This window comes from Lissotriton vulgaris, chromosome 11, assembly GCF_964263255.1.
Source record: "Lissotriton vulgaris chromosome 11, aLisVul1.2, whole genome shotgun sequence".
NCBI lineage: Eukaryota > Metazoa > Chordata > Amphibia > Caudata > Salamandridae > Lissotriton > Lissotriton vulgaris.
Window position 1 is genome coordinate 198,190,064 of NC_141699.1, and position 18,910 is coordinate 198,208,973.

The window sequence follows — 18,910 nt, forward strand, 5'->3', positions numbered from 1 at the left end:
TTGGCCACCATTGCCGCGTCCATGTCCTTGCACCATTTCCAGAGCGTAGGTGTTTCACCCGACCCCCACAACATAGCAATGTTACGCTTAGCAAATGCCATACCCAACATTGCCCAATCCTGCTCTTGGTGGGTGAGGTCATTGGGCTCCCAAACATTTAACAGACACCGTCTTGGTTCTAGCAGTACCGAAATTTCCACAGTCTGAGATATAGTGCGCATTACCTTAGCCCAGTACGCTGCAATATTAGGACAACCCCAGAAGGTGTGAAAAAATGTACCCTCCTCCCCACATATTGGTGTTGAGCTTACCCAATTGCATAGAGTGTCGTTCTAGTATAATACGTGCGGTGTAATACTGTAAGTTGGACCAGTCTGAACCGTGCGGGTATGGCCGTTTCACGCGGCGATGATAGTGCCTCTTGCCACTCCGACTTGTTGAAGTCACCCACATCCGGGACCATTTTTGGCGCAGCTAGGTCGTCGGATCGGGTAGTTTGTTGACTAATTTACGGTACGTAAAGGATGTCGTCCTCCAATTGATTAGCCTCTGGTATGGTCGTGCCTGATGCTAGGTTTGCCTGAAGCGCATGCCGGATTTGTAGATACCTAAACTTCTCTGTCTGCGCCATGCCATACTGTGTTTCCAAGTGCCAAAACTCGACCACCACTCCCCTCTTCCAGAGATCACCCACTGTGGAAATACCAACATTATCCCAGTTTGTAAATCCTTTACTATTCCGAAGTCACCCAAGCCTGTGTGAATCCCAGAGTGGCGTCATTTGTGTGATAGCGCCTAAGCATTTTAATTGAGCCTGCGCTTGATACCATATGTGAATTGTGTGTGCAGTGGGGCCAATCAAGGAGGGGGGCCTACGTTTGCTATATAGAGCTGACAGCATTCCGTCCTCCTCTAGTTCCCACCTGTCCCCTTGGTACGCAGGTTCGTCATGTGGGGCATGCAGCCAGTAGTTGATTATTTTAAGATGCGCCGCCCAGTAATACAGCTGCACGCTGGGAAGGGCTATCCCCCCATCGTACCAGCTACGCACCAGCTTGTCTTGAGTGATCCGTGCCAGTTTGCTTCCCCATAATAAACTGGAGACTTTGGCTACGTGGGTGCCAAAAAAGGTTGAGCCGTGCACAAAGGGACCATCTCCCGGTGGGTCGTTGTGTGCATCAAAGCATGTTTCGACCATGACAACTGCAGCCACTACTGCCTTGGGATGCAGGGTTCCCTTGCAGGAAATTAGTCACGTGGGCCTCGCTGCACATGTTTACCAAGCACAGCTGCCTTGACAGTCGGGTCCGGATAGACGGCTTCTTTGGCTGTTCTGTGCTCCGTGACTTTCTGGTGTAATTTCGTTCGCAGACCCACCACCCGGTTGGTATTGCTGGGGTATCTATTCTAAGGTAAGGATTCTATCACTAATATGTCTCTTTCAGATGCACAAGTTACTACTTTTGTAACGATATATCTGTAAGAGACATTAGTTAGTGATAGATTCCTTACCACCCCACCCATCCTCCCCATTCTGCGAACTGATTACTAGGGTTAAGGTCAGCCCCTTTCAGGGCCCTAGGTTTATGCACCTATGGTCAGTATCTTGCATGTCCCTGCGTTTCGGCACAGAAAGTCGTGTCCAGAACTGATGTCAGCACGCATGGGTGGCGCCTAAGTACCCACTGTGTTTTAGTCTCAGCGCTGACGACGCCAGTGACGGACGCGGAGCCACAGGACGCCACCTAGTGACGCTCAGGGGTACTGCTAAGCAAAACTTTCCGGATCCAGTCTGACGCCTGGGGATATTCTAAGGTAAGGAATCTATCACTAACTAATGTCTCTTACAGATATATCGTTACACAAGTAGTAACTTGTGCATTGCACATGTTAAGGGAAAGGGGGCAGCCTTGAAATAGTTCAGGTGCTAAGGAGTCTCAGCTTTTAACCCTTGTGAAACCAGCTGATAGAAAGGTCTGACACACTGGTCACCCTTGATAAACAATCAACCAAGATTCCATGATCTATAGTGTTGAATGCAACTTAAAAGATTGAGATTGTTGAATTTTCTATTAAAATGGTAAATATAGTTTTACCTTCTGAATAAGGGTGTCTTGGCTTGTTGTGGTATTTTATCTGCTCTGTGTTTCACACTATTTTGGGTTGCATACAGGGTTTTAAAGGAGACCTTTTTTATTTTTCTGAAATACTGTGAAGGAGAAAGTTGCGTTTAAAAACCTCGACAAGCCCACGGTCAGTTTGTGAATCAATGTGAAAATGATTTTCGATATTTAACCTTGCTTAAACTTATTGGTTTTGGAAGACACTGAGGCAAGTATTAATGTTGCAGGGATTCTGCTTCTACACAGAACTGTGCATAGAGACACAGGACCTCAGTGAATTGTGATGGACCAACAAACTCACCTCAGTACCTAGAAACCCTAACCGACTAGCATCAGTGTCACATTAGCTCTTCGTCCTATAGCAAAGGAACCAATGATTAGGCAACCCAGAACATTGGACTTAGGTTATACTCAGGAATCGTGGGAAGCAAGAACACTCTTTGGTTTGTTATTCTCATAGCAGTCCATAACAGGAGTAAAAAGAGACACGGGAAAGGTTAAAATATTTATTTTAACGACTTGCTCTAAGATGCAGTATCTTTGCTAACATAAGCAGACATATGATTAAAAATAATATGATCAGCATTGTTACAATTCCATAAAACACTAAAGGAGAAATCATATTACAATGATGGTGAAAACAGGTCTTATAGCGCCTAGTATATCACCCTCCCAAGATAGGAACTATGTTTTATAAAATATAGAAGGTCTCTTAGGCTTGTGTGGGGGACCCATATCTAACATCAGCAGGAATGTATTACCTCAGGATCTGCAAAAGCTCTCTGTAAACGGAATTCTTCCAAGTGCCTGAAATCATTCCTACAGTGTAATATTAAAGGTGCCAGAATCTCTGTTGGCTGTAGCTGCATGTATGTTATGTCTAAAACGTGAGCCGATCAGCCCGAACACAGCTACCTTGTTATGATAACCTTGAAGGCTTTAACATTCACTGTGCAGACTAGAGTCGCGATGTAAGTCTAGGGATGCCGAAAACAATTCTTTCTCATGTGATGTAATTCACGCAGCCTAACTTACAACAACAGCTATATGTAGTGTCGTGTGCAAAAGCAGCAAAATGTAAAATGGCGTTTAAACTTCTAATAAGCCTATGCTAACATAGCAATGTGCGCAAACGAGGCTCAGCCTTCACTACAATAACATTGGTATCTTAGTAAAAAATGTTCAGGTGTGGTAGTAATATTGTGCTGTTATTTTCCTACCATATGCCTTGTTAATGAGGAGACTGTTCAATCCTCTTGGACTAGACTTTCATTTTGTACAACAAGGTTAAACTTTTTGTAAGCCTTCTCTTCAGTAAATCCTTGCAATGCCTACCACACTGTGTAATCTTTAAAGTGAACTAATACAATTTTTTCAGAAAGTAAAATATCATGGACGAATTTGGGTTTGCATTGTTTTTCAGGTGACATGTAGGGCTATTGGAATCGGAGCATACCTGGTAAGACTTGGTCAGCGTGTGATACAGGTGGAGAATTCTCACATTATTCTTACCGGAGCCAACGCTTTGAATAAGGTAATTGTTCAACAGTACTACTTTCCTGATATGCAGAGATGCTCACTTGGTTTTCTGTACATTTTTATGAGATTTTAGAACACATAATACTTTGGTTGCAATGATACCCTTGAAACTCCTTCAGCTAATCTGAGTTCCTTTAAATATGCTATATCAAATAATTGTATTATAACTTAAGTGCAGGCTATGTTCATAGCTAGGATAATTATGCCTATGAATGAGATCATGATAGCATGATGATGGTGAAACATATGCCTTACCACCAGTGACCCCCAGGCAATCCAAGATGGTTCAGTTTGCTCCCCTTTACTGATCCTAAGACACTTCCATAACTGAGAAACTAAAGAGTGGTGCATGGTATAAATTAACTATCTGGCATATATGAAATGAGGAGCTGGACATTACAAAGAAAAGCAACCATAACCTCCTTTCTGATGGATACTTCTGACCACATTTCCGCACCTTTTGAATATCCCCAGGCGCCAGACTGGATCCCAAAGACTTTTCAGAGTAGCCCCTGTAACGCCATTAGGTGGTGTCATGCGGCTCTGCATCGATTCTGCTCCAGAAGTGGCAGCTGGATTATCATTCAAGTGCCACCCAAGAGCATTGTCTCCCGATCTGTTCTTTTTGCGCCTTTGTATGTGGATGTGGATCAAGCTCCCAACTTTTTCTCACCAAATGATAAGCCCCCTTCCCCCCCATATCTTCTCCAGTGTGCAAACGAAATTGTCATAAGACTACAGGGTTTAAACCTTGTAGGCACTGTCATAAGCAGAAATTGCTTCCAGGTATATCTCTGGTGTTTGGGTTCAGTCCAAGTTGTGTGAGGGGTGTGCACTTATGCATCTAAAGGCAATCCGGTATCATGAAGCCAAGCAGTACATCGGCAAACACCGCAGGACATCATGTAAACCCCGCCCCCCACTCATAGTCTAGAGTGCAGACCTGTTTCTGCCCTTGGGGCCGCTCCCACAATATGTACTTGTCATGGTCCAAGTGTTCGGTTATGTCAAGGTCCAAGATGAAACATAAGAAGTCCAAATGGGCATCCTCCCAGCTAAGCCAATCTTCTTCCGAGATGGTGCAACAACATCAGGGTGTCTGTTGGTCTCGTTCCCAGGATTGTGATACACCCCGAATTTCTGGGGAAGATCCTGATTCTTTACCCTCAACCACCTCAGACAGTGTTGAAGAGTATTGAGGCATTTGGAGAGACCGATGTTCTTATCTTGCTTGCTGGATACGTGTTCCCCATACTATGAGACATGGTCGCAGAGATCTTACTGGGAGTCCGGAGGAATTCCATGCCAACGTGACTCAAAATATTCAAAATGGCTATGAAACGGCCAAATAAGTTAGCAAGACGGTTTAATACGGACTGCTTAGACAGAACAATTGAGTATAGTGTGGTGCTCCAACTCAATGCACTGATGAGATCCTCAGGCTTCTAGGGTGACATTCAGGTGTCACTCATGGATATGCCTTTTGATAGGTCTCGCCTATTTGGTAAGGAGGCTGAGTCTTCACTTGAGAGTTTTGAAAAAAGCAGAGCCACAGCTCTCTCCTTTGGTCTCTCCTCATCCACCAGACAATATCCCAAACAATTATGCCCCCTTTGGTGGCATCGCCACAATGCCAAGGTCCACCACCCCAGGAACAAGCACCTCAGTCCTTTTGAAATCTGGCTCGGGGATCCAGCAGGCGTCCTCCAGGCCCTCAGGCCATCATACTCTCCCCTTGGAGACTGCTACCCCTCAGGCAGCAGCCTCCAAGCAGCTTTAGTTTGCCCTTAGCCAAACCATGACCACCATGTGGGAGGCAAAATCAGTCATTGTTTCCTCATGTGGCAGGCCATAACATCTGAAAGGTGGGTTCTGCAGATAGTTCAAAGGAGCTATTGTCTGCCTTTCTTTTCCGATCTGCCAGATTTTCTATCTACACCTGAGCAGCTTTCAGAGAAGCACTTATCCATTTTTCTGGAGGAAGCTCAGGCTGTTTTTAGGTAAGAGTCCTGGCATCAGAAACAATTTCTTAGTGCAGAAGAAGGGAAAAGGCCTTTGTCCTATGTTTGATTTCCTACCTCTCAATTTCTTACTGCAGTAGGAAATATTCAGGTTCTATCTGCCCTGGAGACTGGAGTTAGCGTTGGACCTGCAAGATGCCTATTTCCCTGTACTTTCCCTGCAGGCCCATGGGTGCCTACTAATTGTCCAAGGCTGGGGATTTGATTTGGCCCCTTGTTCAAGATTGGATGGCTTTGTTAACTAATGCAGTTGTCTGCCCTTGATTAAGTTTCCTCTCTGTTCATGTTTTTGTCCCGCCCAGGAGCATTTCATTCTCACTCTTTTAATTAGATCTGTTGTGTCCTTCCACTGCATTGTTTTGGGTACTCGTTTTTAGGGCTTGCAAGGGAAGTGAGCGAATAGCCCTTTTACTAGGGTTTCAAAAATGGACATTGAAATTCCACACAGCTCGTGCATGTGCATTTCATTTTGATTGGGCTTTGCATGCGTGCTGTTTTATAACAGAACACGCAATAGGCCATAGGCGGTCGCGTTGCTCCGCCTATGGCCATTAGTGTCTGTTGCGCACATCAAAGCCCATATGTTTCAGTTATGGAGGCCAGACACGGCCGCCATAATTGAAGACATATGCTCGCAGTAGCACGCGAGCGGCACCACTCACAAGCTTCTTTTATTTTTTTGGGATCAATTTCACGGCGAAGCGCTGAAGTCTTGCTTCAGTGTGTTGATGACTGCTTTACTCACGCTGCTGGACAGAGTGCGGGTGAATACTGGTTTTTAGGTTTCGTAGAGAGACCTATTGCCGTTAAACCAGAAAGCTAAAAGGTGGATTTTGCCGAGTGCATGTGTGTACGTGCACGCGCTCTCCATTTGCTTCCCGAGCCACCTGCCTGCTTCACACAAAGCCATCAGCCTCCCTCCCACCTCCCCCTAATTGCTTTACCTTATCACGGCCGCAAGGCCATGAGCTACTTCAAAGGGATCCGCTCCCCGCCTCCCGCCTCCCCCCCCTGCCGCTTGTCTTCTCTCTCATCCCTCCCACCCTCTCCCCGTTCCCTCTCCTTTGACCTTTCTCATTCCCACTTCAATTCTTTATCTTCCTCTCATTCGCTCTCTTTCCTTCTGTGTTTACATTCTCCAGTTCCCCTCACTGTGCTTGATTGTTTGTGTGCTGTATCTCTCGCTGCCTTATTTTGCACCCATGTTTCTCTCCCTCTTTCCCTGATTCCTGTGTGTGCCTTCTCTCCTTTCTGTAGCCCATTACTTCTATCATGGTTTTGCTATGAGTTGTGTTACGTTGACAGCGTTTGTTTAGCATCCTCTTCTTGTGATTTGTATTCTTAGCACTTCCTTGGTCTTGCGCCCTTTTCACTAAGTTACGGCATTACCGTTGATGGGTTATGAACAGTTGCTTGGGTCGTAGAGATTGGATGAATTCCTAGTTTTCTAGTGGTTCATAATGGTCCATGTGAGTTGTGAAATCCATCCAATGGCGTTCCTTATTTTGTAGTGCGCTGTGTGTTTGGCTGTGCTGAAGACGTTTCCTCTCAGCGGAGTGGTTGGGTGTCCATCCCCGGTCTGTATAGATGCATCACTAGGGGGGAAAAGGTGTAGTGCAGTCATGTGCACGTGTGATGTGCACGCGTGTGGTGTGCTTGGGGTCACCTGTAACCTTATCAGAAGGCTTTCAAGATGTATGTCGATGTGGTGAGGGGAGAGTGCAGCTGCTTTGGCCGTGCTGTGACAACTGGAGGGCTCTGGTGACGTGTGCACAAGAGTGCAGTGGGCCTTACATCCACCGATCTTTTTACCAAAGCGCTCAATGGTTCTCTGTCTCTCTCTGACTCTCTCCGTCTCTCTCTGACTCTCTCTCGCCCACATTCCCATACACACACATTCACTTTCTATTGCACCCGACATCTGTCACGTTGATCTCTGCCGCTTGCTGTCCCTCTCACCCGTCTTCTTATCCTGTGTATCTTTCCATCTGACTGTCACTCCTCTAACAATCACACCATCTCCCTGTCTCTGTGCCCCTTGTCCCCTTCTTCCTCCACCTTTCGCGCTCTGTTTCTTTTTTTTTTTTATCACCTCCATTCTCTCTCTACCCCGCTGTATTGCCCCTCTTTTCCCCCTCCCCGTCTCACACTCTTTCTCCTCATTACAACCCACCACCGACATGGGAGTTTCTCCCTCTTTGCTTTTATTCATCCTTTTGTTAATCTTATAGTGCCTGATATGGTGCACCAACACTAAGGCGTTTATATCACCTTTTTGGTAGGTCTCCCTAATTACTACCACCCTCACCACTGCCATCCTTTCATTCAAAAGGGCTCTCTGTTGCCCTAAAAGATCCGCATTTTAAACAACTATTTTCAAATCATTACTCTTTTGTTTTCATTGAAGTTTGTTTATTCTTGAGTAGCTTCCCCTTACATGAAACAATGCATCTATGTATCCAGTATACTTGTCTATAGCATGGAAATCAATATGTGAATGTTGAGAAGGATGCAGCTGTGAGAGCTCACTGGGAAGATTCATATTAGCATAAAATTAATTTGTCTACAGATTGATTGCTGTGCAGTGGGAATATGAAAACGTAGTGTTCATTGCAGTACATGGTATGCTTTTAACGGAGCGACAGATGAACAGAGTCAACCCTGCTTCGAAGACTGGTTGTGTGTTGTTTACTTCCTCTTCTTGTGTATCTCCCTCCACTGAAGGCTGGCCTCTTTACGTGCTTCTTTCCAATGCTTACTTTTCAGGCAGTCTTTTTTTTTTGGGTTAAGTACTCCATGAGTGCATATACCTTCCTCGCCTCTCCTTCATGTACTTCTCTTCGCCTCTCCACTGTGATCCAAGTTGCTCTTATGTGTGTGCTTCTCTCTTAACCAGGGCCGTCTTAACAGCATTATAGGCCCCCAGGCAAAGTAGGGCACTGGGCCCTGCCTAAACAACCACACACACAGGAATGAAAATGTTTAATGCAAAATGAGTGCATAGTGCCCTTATGCTCACCAGCCCCCCGGCCAACTGCCCGGGGTGCCCATGCGTTAAGATGGCACTGTCTCCACCCCTTCAGTGTTGTGCTTGTCCTTGTGTGTCTTTTCTATCCCCTACATTGCTTTCTTGCCGGTTTGCTTCTCCCCATTCCACGTTGTGCTCACTCTTTTGCTCCCTCCCTCTATCTATCTATCGCCCTCCCTCCCTCTATCTATCTATCGCCCTCCCTCCCTCTATCTATCTATCTATCGCCCTCCCTCTATCTATCGCCCTCCCTCTATCTATCTATCGCCGTCCCTCTATCTATCTATCGCCCTCCCTCTATCTATCGCCCTCACTCTACCGCCCTCACTCTACCGCCCTCACCCTACCACTCTACCGCCCTCACTCACGCTACTGCCCTCACTCACTCTACCGCCCTGACTTGCTCTACCGCCCTGACTTGCTCTACCGCCCTAACTCGCTCTACCGCCCTAACTCGCTCTACCGCCCTGACTCGCTCTACCACCCTGACTCGCTCTACCGCCCTGACTCGCTCTACCACTCTACCGCCCTCACTCTACCGCCCTCACTCACTCTACCGCCCTCACTCACTCTACCGCCCTCACTCACTCTACCGCCCTCACTCACTCAACCACCCTCACTCACTCTACCGCCCTCACTCACTCTACCGCCCTCCCTCACTCACTCTACCGCCCTCACTCACTCCACCGCCCTCCCTCCCTCTCTCTATCACCTCCCTCCCTCTATCTATCGCCCTCCCTCTATCTATCGCCCTCTATCTATCGCCCTCACTCTACCGCCCTCACTCTACCACCCTCACCCTACCACTCTACCGCCCTCACTCACTCTACTGCCCTCACTCACTCTACTGCCCTCACTCACTCTACTGCCCTCACTCACTCTACCGCCCTCACTCACTCTACCGCCCTGACTCGCTCTACCGCCCTGACTCGCTCTACCGCCCTGACTCGCTCTACCGCCCTGACTCGCTCTACCGCCCTGACTCGCTCTACCGCCCTGACTCGCTCTACCGCCCTGACTCGCTCTACCGCCCTGACTCGCTCTACCGCCCTGACTCGCTCTACCGCCCTGACTCGCTCTACCGCCCTGACTCGCTCTACCGCCCTGACTCGCTCTACCACTCTACCGCCCTCGCTCTATCGCCCTCCCTCTATCTATCTATCGCCCTCACTCTATCGCCCTCCCTCTATCTATCTATTGCCCTCACTCTATCGCCCTCCCTCTATCTATCTATTGCCCTCACTCTATCGCCCTCCCTCCCTCTATCTATCGCCCTCACTCTATCGCCCTCACTCTACCACCCTCACCCTACCACTCTACAGCCCTCACTCACTCACTCTACTGCCCTCACTCACTCTACCGCTCTCACTCACCCTACCGCCCTCACTCACTCTACCGCCCTCACTCACTCTACCGCCCTGACTCGCTCTACCGCCCTGACTCGCTCTACCGCCCTGACTCGCTCTACCGCCCTGACTCGCTCTACCGCCCTGACTCGCTCTACCGCCCTGACTCGCTCTACCACTCTACCGCCCTCGCTCTATCGCCCTCCCTCTATCTATCTATCGCCCTCACTCTATCGCCCTCCCTCTATCTATCTATTGCCCTCACTCTATCGCCCTCCCTCTATCTATTGGCCTCCTTCTCTTCCACCCACCTCCTTCTCAAACTCCCTGTTCTCTTCTCTTCTCCTGTGCTGATCTGCTGTTCTCTTCCACCGCCTCCTTCTTTAACTCCCTGTTCTCTTCTCCTCTGCTAATCTGCTGCTCTCTTCCATCTCACCTCCTTCTCTAACTCCCTGTTCTCTTCTCTTCTTCTGTGCTGATCTGTTGCTCTCTTCCACCCAGCCTCCTTCTTTAACTCCCTGTTAACTTCTGCTGATCTGCTGCTCTTTCACCTCACCTCCTTCTCTAACTCCCTGTTCTCTTCTCTTCTCCTGTGCTGATCTGCTGCTCTCTTCCACCCCACTTCCTTCTTTAACTCCCTGTTCTCTTCTGCTGTGCTGATCTGTTCCTCTCTTCCACCCACCTCCTTCTCTAACTCCATATTCTCTTTTCTTCTCCCGTGCTGATCTGCTGCTCTCTTCCACCCTGCTTCCTTTCTAACTCCCTCTTCTCTTCTCTTCTCCTGTGCTGATCTGCTGCTCTCTTCCAACCCGCCACCTTCTTTCACTCCCTGTTTTCTTCTCCTGCGCTAATCTGCTGTTCTCTTCCACTCACCTCTTTCTCTAACTCCCTGTTCTCTTCTCCTGTGCTGGTCTGCTGCTCTCTTCCACCCGCCTCCTTCTTTAACTCCATGTTCTCTTCTGCTGTGCTGTTATGCTGCTCTCTTCCACCCACCTTCTTCTCTAACTCCCTGTTCACTTCTCTTCTCCCGAGCTGATCTGCTGCTCTCTTCCACCCGCCTTCTTCTCTAGCTCCCTGTTCTCTTCTCTTCTCCTGTGCTGATCTGCTGCTCTCTTCCACCCGCCTCCTTCTTTAACTCTGTTCTCTTTTGCTGTGCTGCTCTGCTGCTCTCTTCCACCCTGCCTCCATCTTTAACTCCCTGTTCTCTTCTCCTGTGCTAATCTGCTGCTCTCTTCCACCCGCCTCCTTCTTTAACTCCCTGTTCTCTTTTGCTGTGCTGATCTGCTGCTCTCATCCACCCCACCTCCTTCTTTAACTCCCTGGTCTGTTCTCTTCTCTTGTGCTGAACATCTGTTCTCTTCCAACCGCCTCCTTCTTTAACTCCCTGCTATCTTCTCCTGTGCTGATCTGCTGCTCTCGTCCACCCCAACTCCTTCTTTAACTCCCTGTTCGCTTCTCTTCTCCTGTGCTGATCTGCTGTTCTCTTTCGCCCCGCCTCCTTCTCTAACTCCCTGTTCTCTTCTCCTGTGCTAATATGTTGTTCTCTTCCACCCGCTTCCTTCCTTAACTCCCTGTTGTCTTCACCTGTGCTGATCTGCAGTTGTCTTCCTCCCGCCTCATTCTCTAACTCCCTGTTCTCTTCTCCTGTGCTGATCTGCTGCTCTCTTCCACCCCACCTCCTTCTTTAACTCCCTGTTCTCTTCTCCTGCGCTAATCTGCTGTTCTCTTCCATCCGCCTCTTTCTCTAACTCCCTGATGTGAAAGAAACACGTTAGTATTAGATTCCTTACCTTAGAATATCCCCAGGCGTCAGTCTGGATCCGGAAACTTTTGCGTAGCAGTACCCCTGCGCGTCGGTAGGCGTCGCCTGCAGGCGTCCCCTGCGGCTCCGCGTCCGTCGTCGGTGTCGTGCGCCGTGATGACGTCGCTGGAGTATATAGACGCCGCCTCCGCGCGCTGACGTCAGTTCTTCTTTTTTCCGCGCCAATAAGCGCAGATCCGAAGAGCAGTACTCCGGTCTTTTGACCAAGTTTGTTAACTTTCTGTATCTTTTTGGTGCCTGGTAGGATGCCCGGTTTCAAGAACTGTGACGGTTGTGACCGCACGATGTCGGTCACGGACCATCACCGACTCTGCCTCCGGTGCCTGGGCCCCGACCACGACGTGGACGCCTGCGTCGATTGCCGGGCACTGACTAATAAGGCTAGACGGGAGCGGTCCCGCAAGCTACTCGAGCTCCGGGTGTCGGCCCCGCGTCGAGAGCGGTCCCGGTCCGGCCGGAGGTCCAGGGAGCGTTCGAGGGAGCGGTCGCGGAGCCGCGCCGGGCGCTCCGGAAGTCGTCACCATTCGTCGGGCTCTTCAGGTAAGAAACACAAGAAGTCGGGGCGTCGTCATCGTACCCCCGACGCTCGCGCGACGCGGCCGGGGGTTCGGGTGACCCCAACCCCGCGGTTCCGCGAGAGTCGCCGGCGCGGCCTGCTCCATACCCTCCGGTCCCTGGGCAAGGTGCGACGCCTGAGGAGATTGAGGCGTTCCTCATGGCCATGAGGGCGCTCACTTCTCCGACGGGGCTTCCGGCGCCTTCGGGCCCAGTGCTACCGTCTGGGGGCCCTAGCGGTTCGGGTGTCCCTGACTCGACGCCATCGGGTGCTCCGGCCCCGGTGCTGCCGACGGCTCCGACCCCGGCGCCGCATGGGCCTTCGGGGTCGACCCCGGCTGGTCTGCCGGCCTCTCCGGCGCCGATTCCATCGGGGTTACCCCCGACGCCGTCCCCGCGCGGCGCCGGTTCCCATGTGCCGGCTCCGGCCGGCGTCGTCCCCATACCCTCCCCGAATCCGGACGCGGAGTCAGACCGGCGTCGCTCGACGCCGGGCTCGACGCCGATGGGGCCTGTGAACCCCGAGGAGCCGGTCTACATTGTTAACTCCGAGTACGGAGATGATGTAGAGTACGGAGAAGGTTGGGAGGGGTCTGAGGACCCTCTGTCACGTGAGTGTCAGTATGACGTGGACTGGACAGGTGATTTGGGGGATGCCAGTGGTCTGGACGACTCTCCTAACCCTGGCTTTGTCTCTCCTCCTTCCGTGGCATCGGAGGAGGGAGCTGCTTATTCAGTGGTGTTGATGAGGGCTGCCAAGGCCTTACACCTTGAGCTCCCCGTCGCAGCCATGAGGCCTAACATCCTCACTGAGGTCTTCAAACCGCAGTCATGCCCACAGGAGCCACTGCTGCCGTTTAACGAAGCCTTGTCAGACGTTCTGTTGGGCACGTGGTCCAGGCCCTCTTCAGGTTCGCCTGTTGATCGGAACGTGGCCAGACGCCACCGTCCTTGTCCGGACGACCCCAAGTTCCTGTCCACCCATCCCACCCCTGAGAGTCTGGTGATCCAGGCCTCGACTTCCCAGACCGCATTCCCGTCGGCCCCGCCCGACCGGGAATCTAAGAGGTATGACCAGTATGGCAAGAAGGTCTTCTCGTCCCTGAGTTTGGGACTGCGGTCTTGCAACACCGCTTGCCTCTTGGGCCGCTACACCCACTCTGTGTGGGATACGGTCGCGGAACTGCTGCCAGAATGCCCCATGGAGGTGCGGGCGAAGCTCGGCAAGGCTGTGGCTGAGGGCCGAGATGCAGCAAAATATTCCATACGGTGTGGTCTTGATACGACCGACTCGCTGGGCAGAGCGATGTCCACGACGGTGGCGATTCGTCGCCACGCCTGGCTGAGATCCGCCAACTTTTCGGCAGATGTCCAGAATGCCTTGATGGACATGCCGTTTGATGGCTGTCGCCTGTTTGGTGACAAGGCGGACCACGCGCTGGAACGCTTCAAGGACTCCAGGGTCACGGCCAAGTCCTTGGGTCTCTCGACCCAGCGCCAGCAAACGGGTTCGTTTCGCTCCTTTCGTGGCCAAGGAAGGGGCGTCCCCACACGTGCTGCCAGCCACGCGCCGCTACAATCTTTTCAACGCGGTGGCGGCCGTGGAAACCGCCGTGGAGGCGGTCGGGGTCAACAGCGGGGTCAGGCCACACCTCCCCCCGCAGCATCTGCCTCCAAATCCTCCTAGTCCGTGCTTTCAGGCCCATGTGACGCCAGTGGGTGGCAGGGTTCGCCATCACCACGCCCGCTGGCGCACAATCACATCGGACAGGTGGGTGCTGCAACTCGTCCGAAGGGGCTACTCCCTCCCCTTCGAGACCAGTCCTCCAGCCATGCCACCGCAGAACCACCGTGTGTATGGGGACCACTTGAAACTTCTGCAGGAGGAAGTTACGGCCCTCTTGGCCAAGGGGGCCATCGAGCGCGTTCCTGGGCCAGAAGTAGGGCGTGGTTGCTATTCCCACTACTTTCTGGTGCCCAAGAAGGACAAAGGGGGCCTACGTCCTTTCTTGGATCAACGGAACGTCAACGGCTTCCTCCGGAAGGAGAAGTTCAAGATGTTGACATTAGCTCAGGTCTTGGCTGCTCTAGACCCGCAAGATTGGATGGTAGCGTTGGACTTGCAGGTTGTGTATTTTCACATCCCCGTCATGCCGGCCCACCGGCGTTACCTGCGGTTCACGGTAGGCCAGGAGCACTTTCAGTTTATCGTGCTCCCCTTCGGCCTTACCAGCGCCCCACGGGTGTTCACAAAGGTGTTGGCGGTGGTCGCAGCCCATCTGCGCAGGTTAGGGGTTTCAGTCTTCCCCTACCTAGACGACTGGTTGTTGAAGGCGGGCTCGCCCCAGACAGTCGTCCACCACCTTCAGATGACAGCAGACCTCTTGCACGACCTCGGGTTCTCCATCAATGTGCCGAAATCACACCTGTGTCCCTCTCAAAAGCTCCTTTTCATCGGAGCGGTTCTGGACTCGGCGCAGTTTCGGGTTTATCCTCCGGAACGGCGCGTCCGGGATATACAGGCTTTGATTCCCATCTTTCAGCCGCTATCCCGGGTTTCGGTCAGGTTGACGCTGCGGCTGCTGGGGCTGATGGCTTCCTGCATCCTTCTGGTGCATCACGCCCGGTGGCGGATGCGGGCTCTGCAGTGGGACCTGAAGTTTCAGTGGGCCCAGCATCAGGGCAACTTGTCCGACCACGTCTTGATCTCGGAGGGCACTGCGAGACAGTTGCAGTGGTGGCTTACGGACCGCGATTGGGTCGGAAGCAGATCCCTCTCCCTTCCCCAACCGGAGCACGTTGTCGTGACGGACGCGTCCCTCCAGGGCTGGGGAGGCCACTTGGGAGAGGCGGAGATCAGAGGCATCTGGTCTCCGGCGGAGTCCCGGCTCCATATCAACCTGTTGGAGCTACGGGCGATTCGTCTAGCACTGAAGGCATCCCTCCCCTTTGTCAACGGGAGGGTAGTGCAGGTGTTCACGGACAACACCACCGCCATGTGGTACTGCAACAAACAGGGCGGGGTGGGGTCGTGGTCCCTTTGCCAGGATGCTCTGCGCCTCTGGCAGTGGCTGGAACGTCAGGGCGTGACTTTGACGGTTCAACACCTGGCAGGTTCTTTGAACGCCAGGGCGGACGAACTCAGCCGTCGGTGCTCGATGGATCACGAATGGCGTCTGAACTCGGACGTGGCGCAAGGCCTCTTTCTGCAATGGGGAGAGCCTTGGTTAGATCTATTCGCCACAGAAGAGAACGCGCAATGTCATCAGTTCTGCGCGTTGGAGTTTCCAAGACGGCACTCGCACGGCGACGCCTTTCGGCGCGAGTGGAGTTGCGGTCTATTATACGCCTTTCCGCCTATACCACTTCTGCCTAGAGTGCTGAAGAAGATCAGGCGCGACCGGGCCCAAGTTATCCTTGTGGCTCCGGACTGGGCTCGAAGGTACTGGTATCCCGAGCTACTCAGCATGTCAGTCGGTCCCCCGATCCGCGTGCCCCTTCAGGAGGACCTTCTGTTGCAGCAGCAGGGGACGGTCCTCCACCCGAACCTGTCCAGTCTCCACCTCCATGCTTGGAGATTGAGCGGCGGCAGTTGAGGCCATTTGACTTGCCTCCTGATGACTGTGATGTAATTCTGGCAGCCAGGCGTCCCTCCACAAAGTCGGTATACGCCTGTCGGTGGAACAGATTTGTGGCATGGTGCACAGCAAAGGCTGTGGATCCCCTTTCTGCCCCTCTTTCCGAGGTTCTTCTTTTTCTTCTCTCTCTTGCCCAGCAGGGCTCTGCTCTGGGCACTATCAAGGGCTACCTTTCGGCCCTTTCAGCCTTTCTAAGGCTTCCTGATCAGCCTTCTTTGTTCAAGTCCCCAATTGTAACGAGATTCTTGAAGGGCATCACACACATGTATCCACCTGTTCCATTTGTGATGCTCAGTGGGACTTGAACCTGGTTCTAACCTTTTTGATGTGTGCTCCCTTTGAGCCCCTTCATTCTTGTCCTCTCCGTCTCCTGACTTAGAAGACGGCTTTCCTGGTTGCCATCACCGCTGCCAGTAGAGTGAGTGAGCTCCAGGCTCTTTCTGTCCAACCTCCTTTCCTGTCCATTCATCCTGACAAGGTGGTTCTAAGGACTAGACCTTCTTTCCTGCCCAAAGTAGTTTCTGCTTTTCACATCGGGCAGTCCATCACCCTCCCCTCCTTCTTCCCGTCTCCGCATCCTTCAAAGGATGAAGAGCGGCTCCATCGTCTGGACCCAAAACGTGCGCTTTCATTTTATGTGGATCGCACACGCCAGTTCCGGGTGGATGACCAACTGTTTGTTGGCTACGTGGGTGCGAAGAAGGGACGGGCGGTACATAAACGGACCATCTCTCGGTGGGTCGTTCTGTGCATCAAAGCGTGCTACTCTTTGGCTCGGAAGGAGCCTCCTGTTGGGCTGAGGGCCCATTCCACTCGGGCCACGGCGGCTACTACTGCCCTGGGCCGGGGAGTCCCCTTGCAGGACATTTGCCAGGCGGCTACGTGGGCCTCGCTGCACACCTTTGCGAGGCACTACTGCCTGGACAGTCAAGTTCGGAGGGATGGCTTCTTTGGCCGTTCTGTCCTCCAGGACTTTCTGGTGTAGGAATGTATTGGTTCGCAGACCCACCACCGGGGTTGGTATTGCTGGGGTATCTATTCTAAGGTAAGGAATCTAATACTAACGTGTTTCTTTCAGATGAACAAGTTACTTACCTTCGGTAACGATATATCTGTAAGAAACATTAGTTAGTATTAGATTCCTTACCGACCCACCCATCCTCCCCGTTCTGCGAACTGATACCTAGGGTTAAGGACATCCCTTTCAGGGCCCTAGTTTCAAATGACACCAGTGTTGGTTCTCACATGGCTCTGCGTGTTCTGGCGCGGAAAAGCTGTGTGCAAAGAACTGACGTCAGCGCGCGGAGGCGGCGTCTATATACTCCTGCGACGTCAGCACGACGCCGACGATGGACGCTGAGCCGCAGGGGACGCCTGCAGACGACGCCTACCGACGCGCAGGTGTACTGCTATGCAAAAGTTTCCGGATCCAGACTGACGCCTGGGGATATTCTAAGGTAAGGAATCTAATACTAACTAATGTTTCTTACAGATATATCGTTACCGAAGGTAAGTAACTTGTTCTTCTCTTCTCCTGCGCCGATCTGCTGCTCTCTTCCACCCTGCCTCCTTCTTTAACTCCATGTTCTTTTCTCGTGTGCTGATCTGCTGCTCTCTTCCACCCGCCTCCTTCTTTAACTCCCTGTTCTTTTCTCCCATGCTGATCTGCTGCTCTCTTCCACGCTGCCCCCTTCTCCAACTCCCTGTTCTCTTCTCCTGTGCTGATCCGCTGTTCCCTTCCACCGCCTCCTTCTCTAACTCCCTGTTCTCTTCTCCTGTGCTGATGTGCTGCTCTCTTCCACATACATCCTTCTGTAACCGCACACACACAAACACAACCACACACATACAACCTCACACATACAACCACACACATACAACCACACACACAACCACACACACACAACCACACAAACACACACAACCACAGACACAACCACAGACACAACCACACACACACCACACACACACACACACACACACACCACACACACACACACACACCACACACACAACCACACACACAACCACACACTCAACTACAAACACAACCACACACACACATACAAGCACACCCAACCACACACACAACCACACATATACAACCACACATACAACCTCACACACCCAACCACACACCCAACCACACACACAACCACACACACAACCACACACACACAACCACACACATCTATCTTATCGCCCTCACTCCATCTATCACCCTCACGCTATCTATCGCCCTCACTCTATCTATCGCCCTCACTCTATCTATCTATCGCCCTCACTCTATCTATCTAACCCACTCTATCTATCTATCGCCCTCACTCTATCTATCGCCCTCACTCTATCTATCTATCGCCCTCACTCTATCTATCTATCGCCCTCACTCTATCTATCGCCCTCACTCTATCTAACTATCGCCCTCACTCTTATCTATCGCCCTCACTCTTGTCTATCGCCCTCACTCTATCTATCTATCGCCCTCACTCTATCTATGGCACCACCACAGCATCACTCAGGGGCACCACAGCATTACTCAGCGCCACCACTGTATCAATCTGTGAAACCATTCAACAACAACTGGCTCAAATATGTTCTCTCAATGTTTCAAGCTTTATTACAAATGTCACAAAAAGATGTTAATATTTCACTTCTGTTCTTGGATTTTCGTCACAATAAAATACACTGAACATAATCTTCACAAAAGTTATTGACAAAAGTTTAAGCTATTGCCATTATAAATTACAATAACGTTTATTTAAGTATTAATTAATTAAAAAAATTAAAAGCCATTGTTATTTGTAATATCAATACATCTAAGTCACGTAAATACAAAAC

The 18,910-nt window shown here is 51.2% G+C and overlaps 1 protein-coding gene across 2 annotated transcripts in view; it reads left to right on the forward strand.

Moving 5' to 3' along the window:
* ACACB (acetyl-CoA carboxylase beta) overlaps window positions 1-18,910 on the forward strand; it is a 1,895,698-nt gene that overhangs the window by 1,130,084 nt on the left and 746,704 nt on the right. For both annotated transcript variants that reach the window (XM_086943101.1, XM_086943102.1), the window contains one exon: window positions 3,547-3,657. In XM_086943101.1, the coding sequence (XP_086799227.1) occupies window positions 3,547-3,657 (111 nt within the window). The remainder of the gene's footprint in view (window positions 1-3,546; window positions 3,658-18,910) is intronic.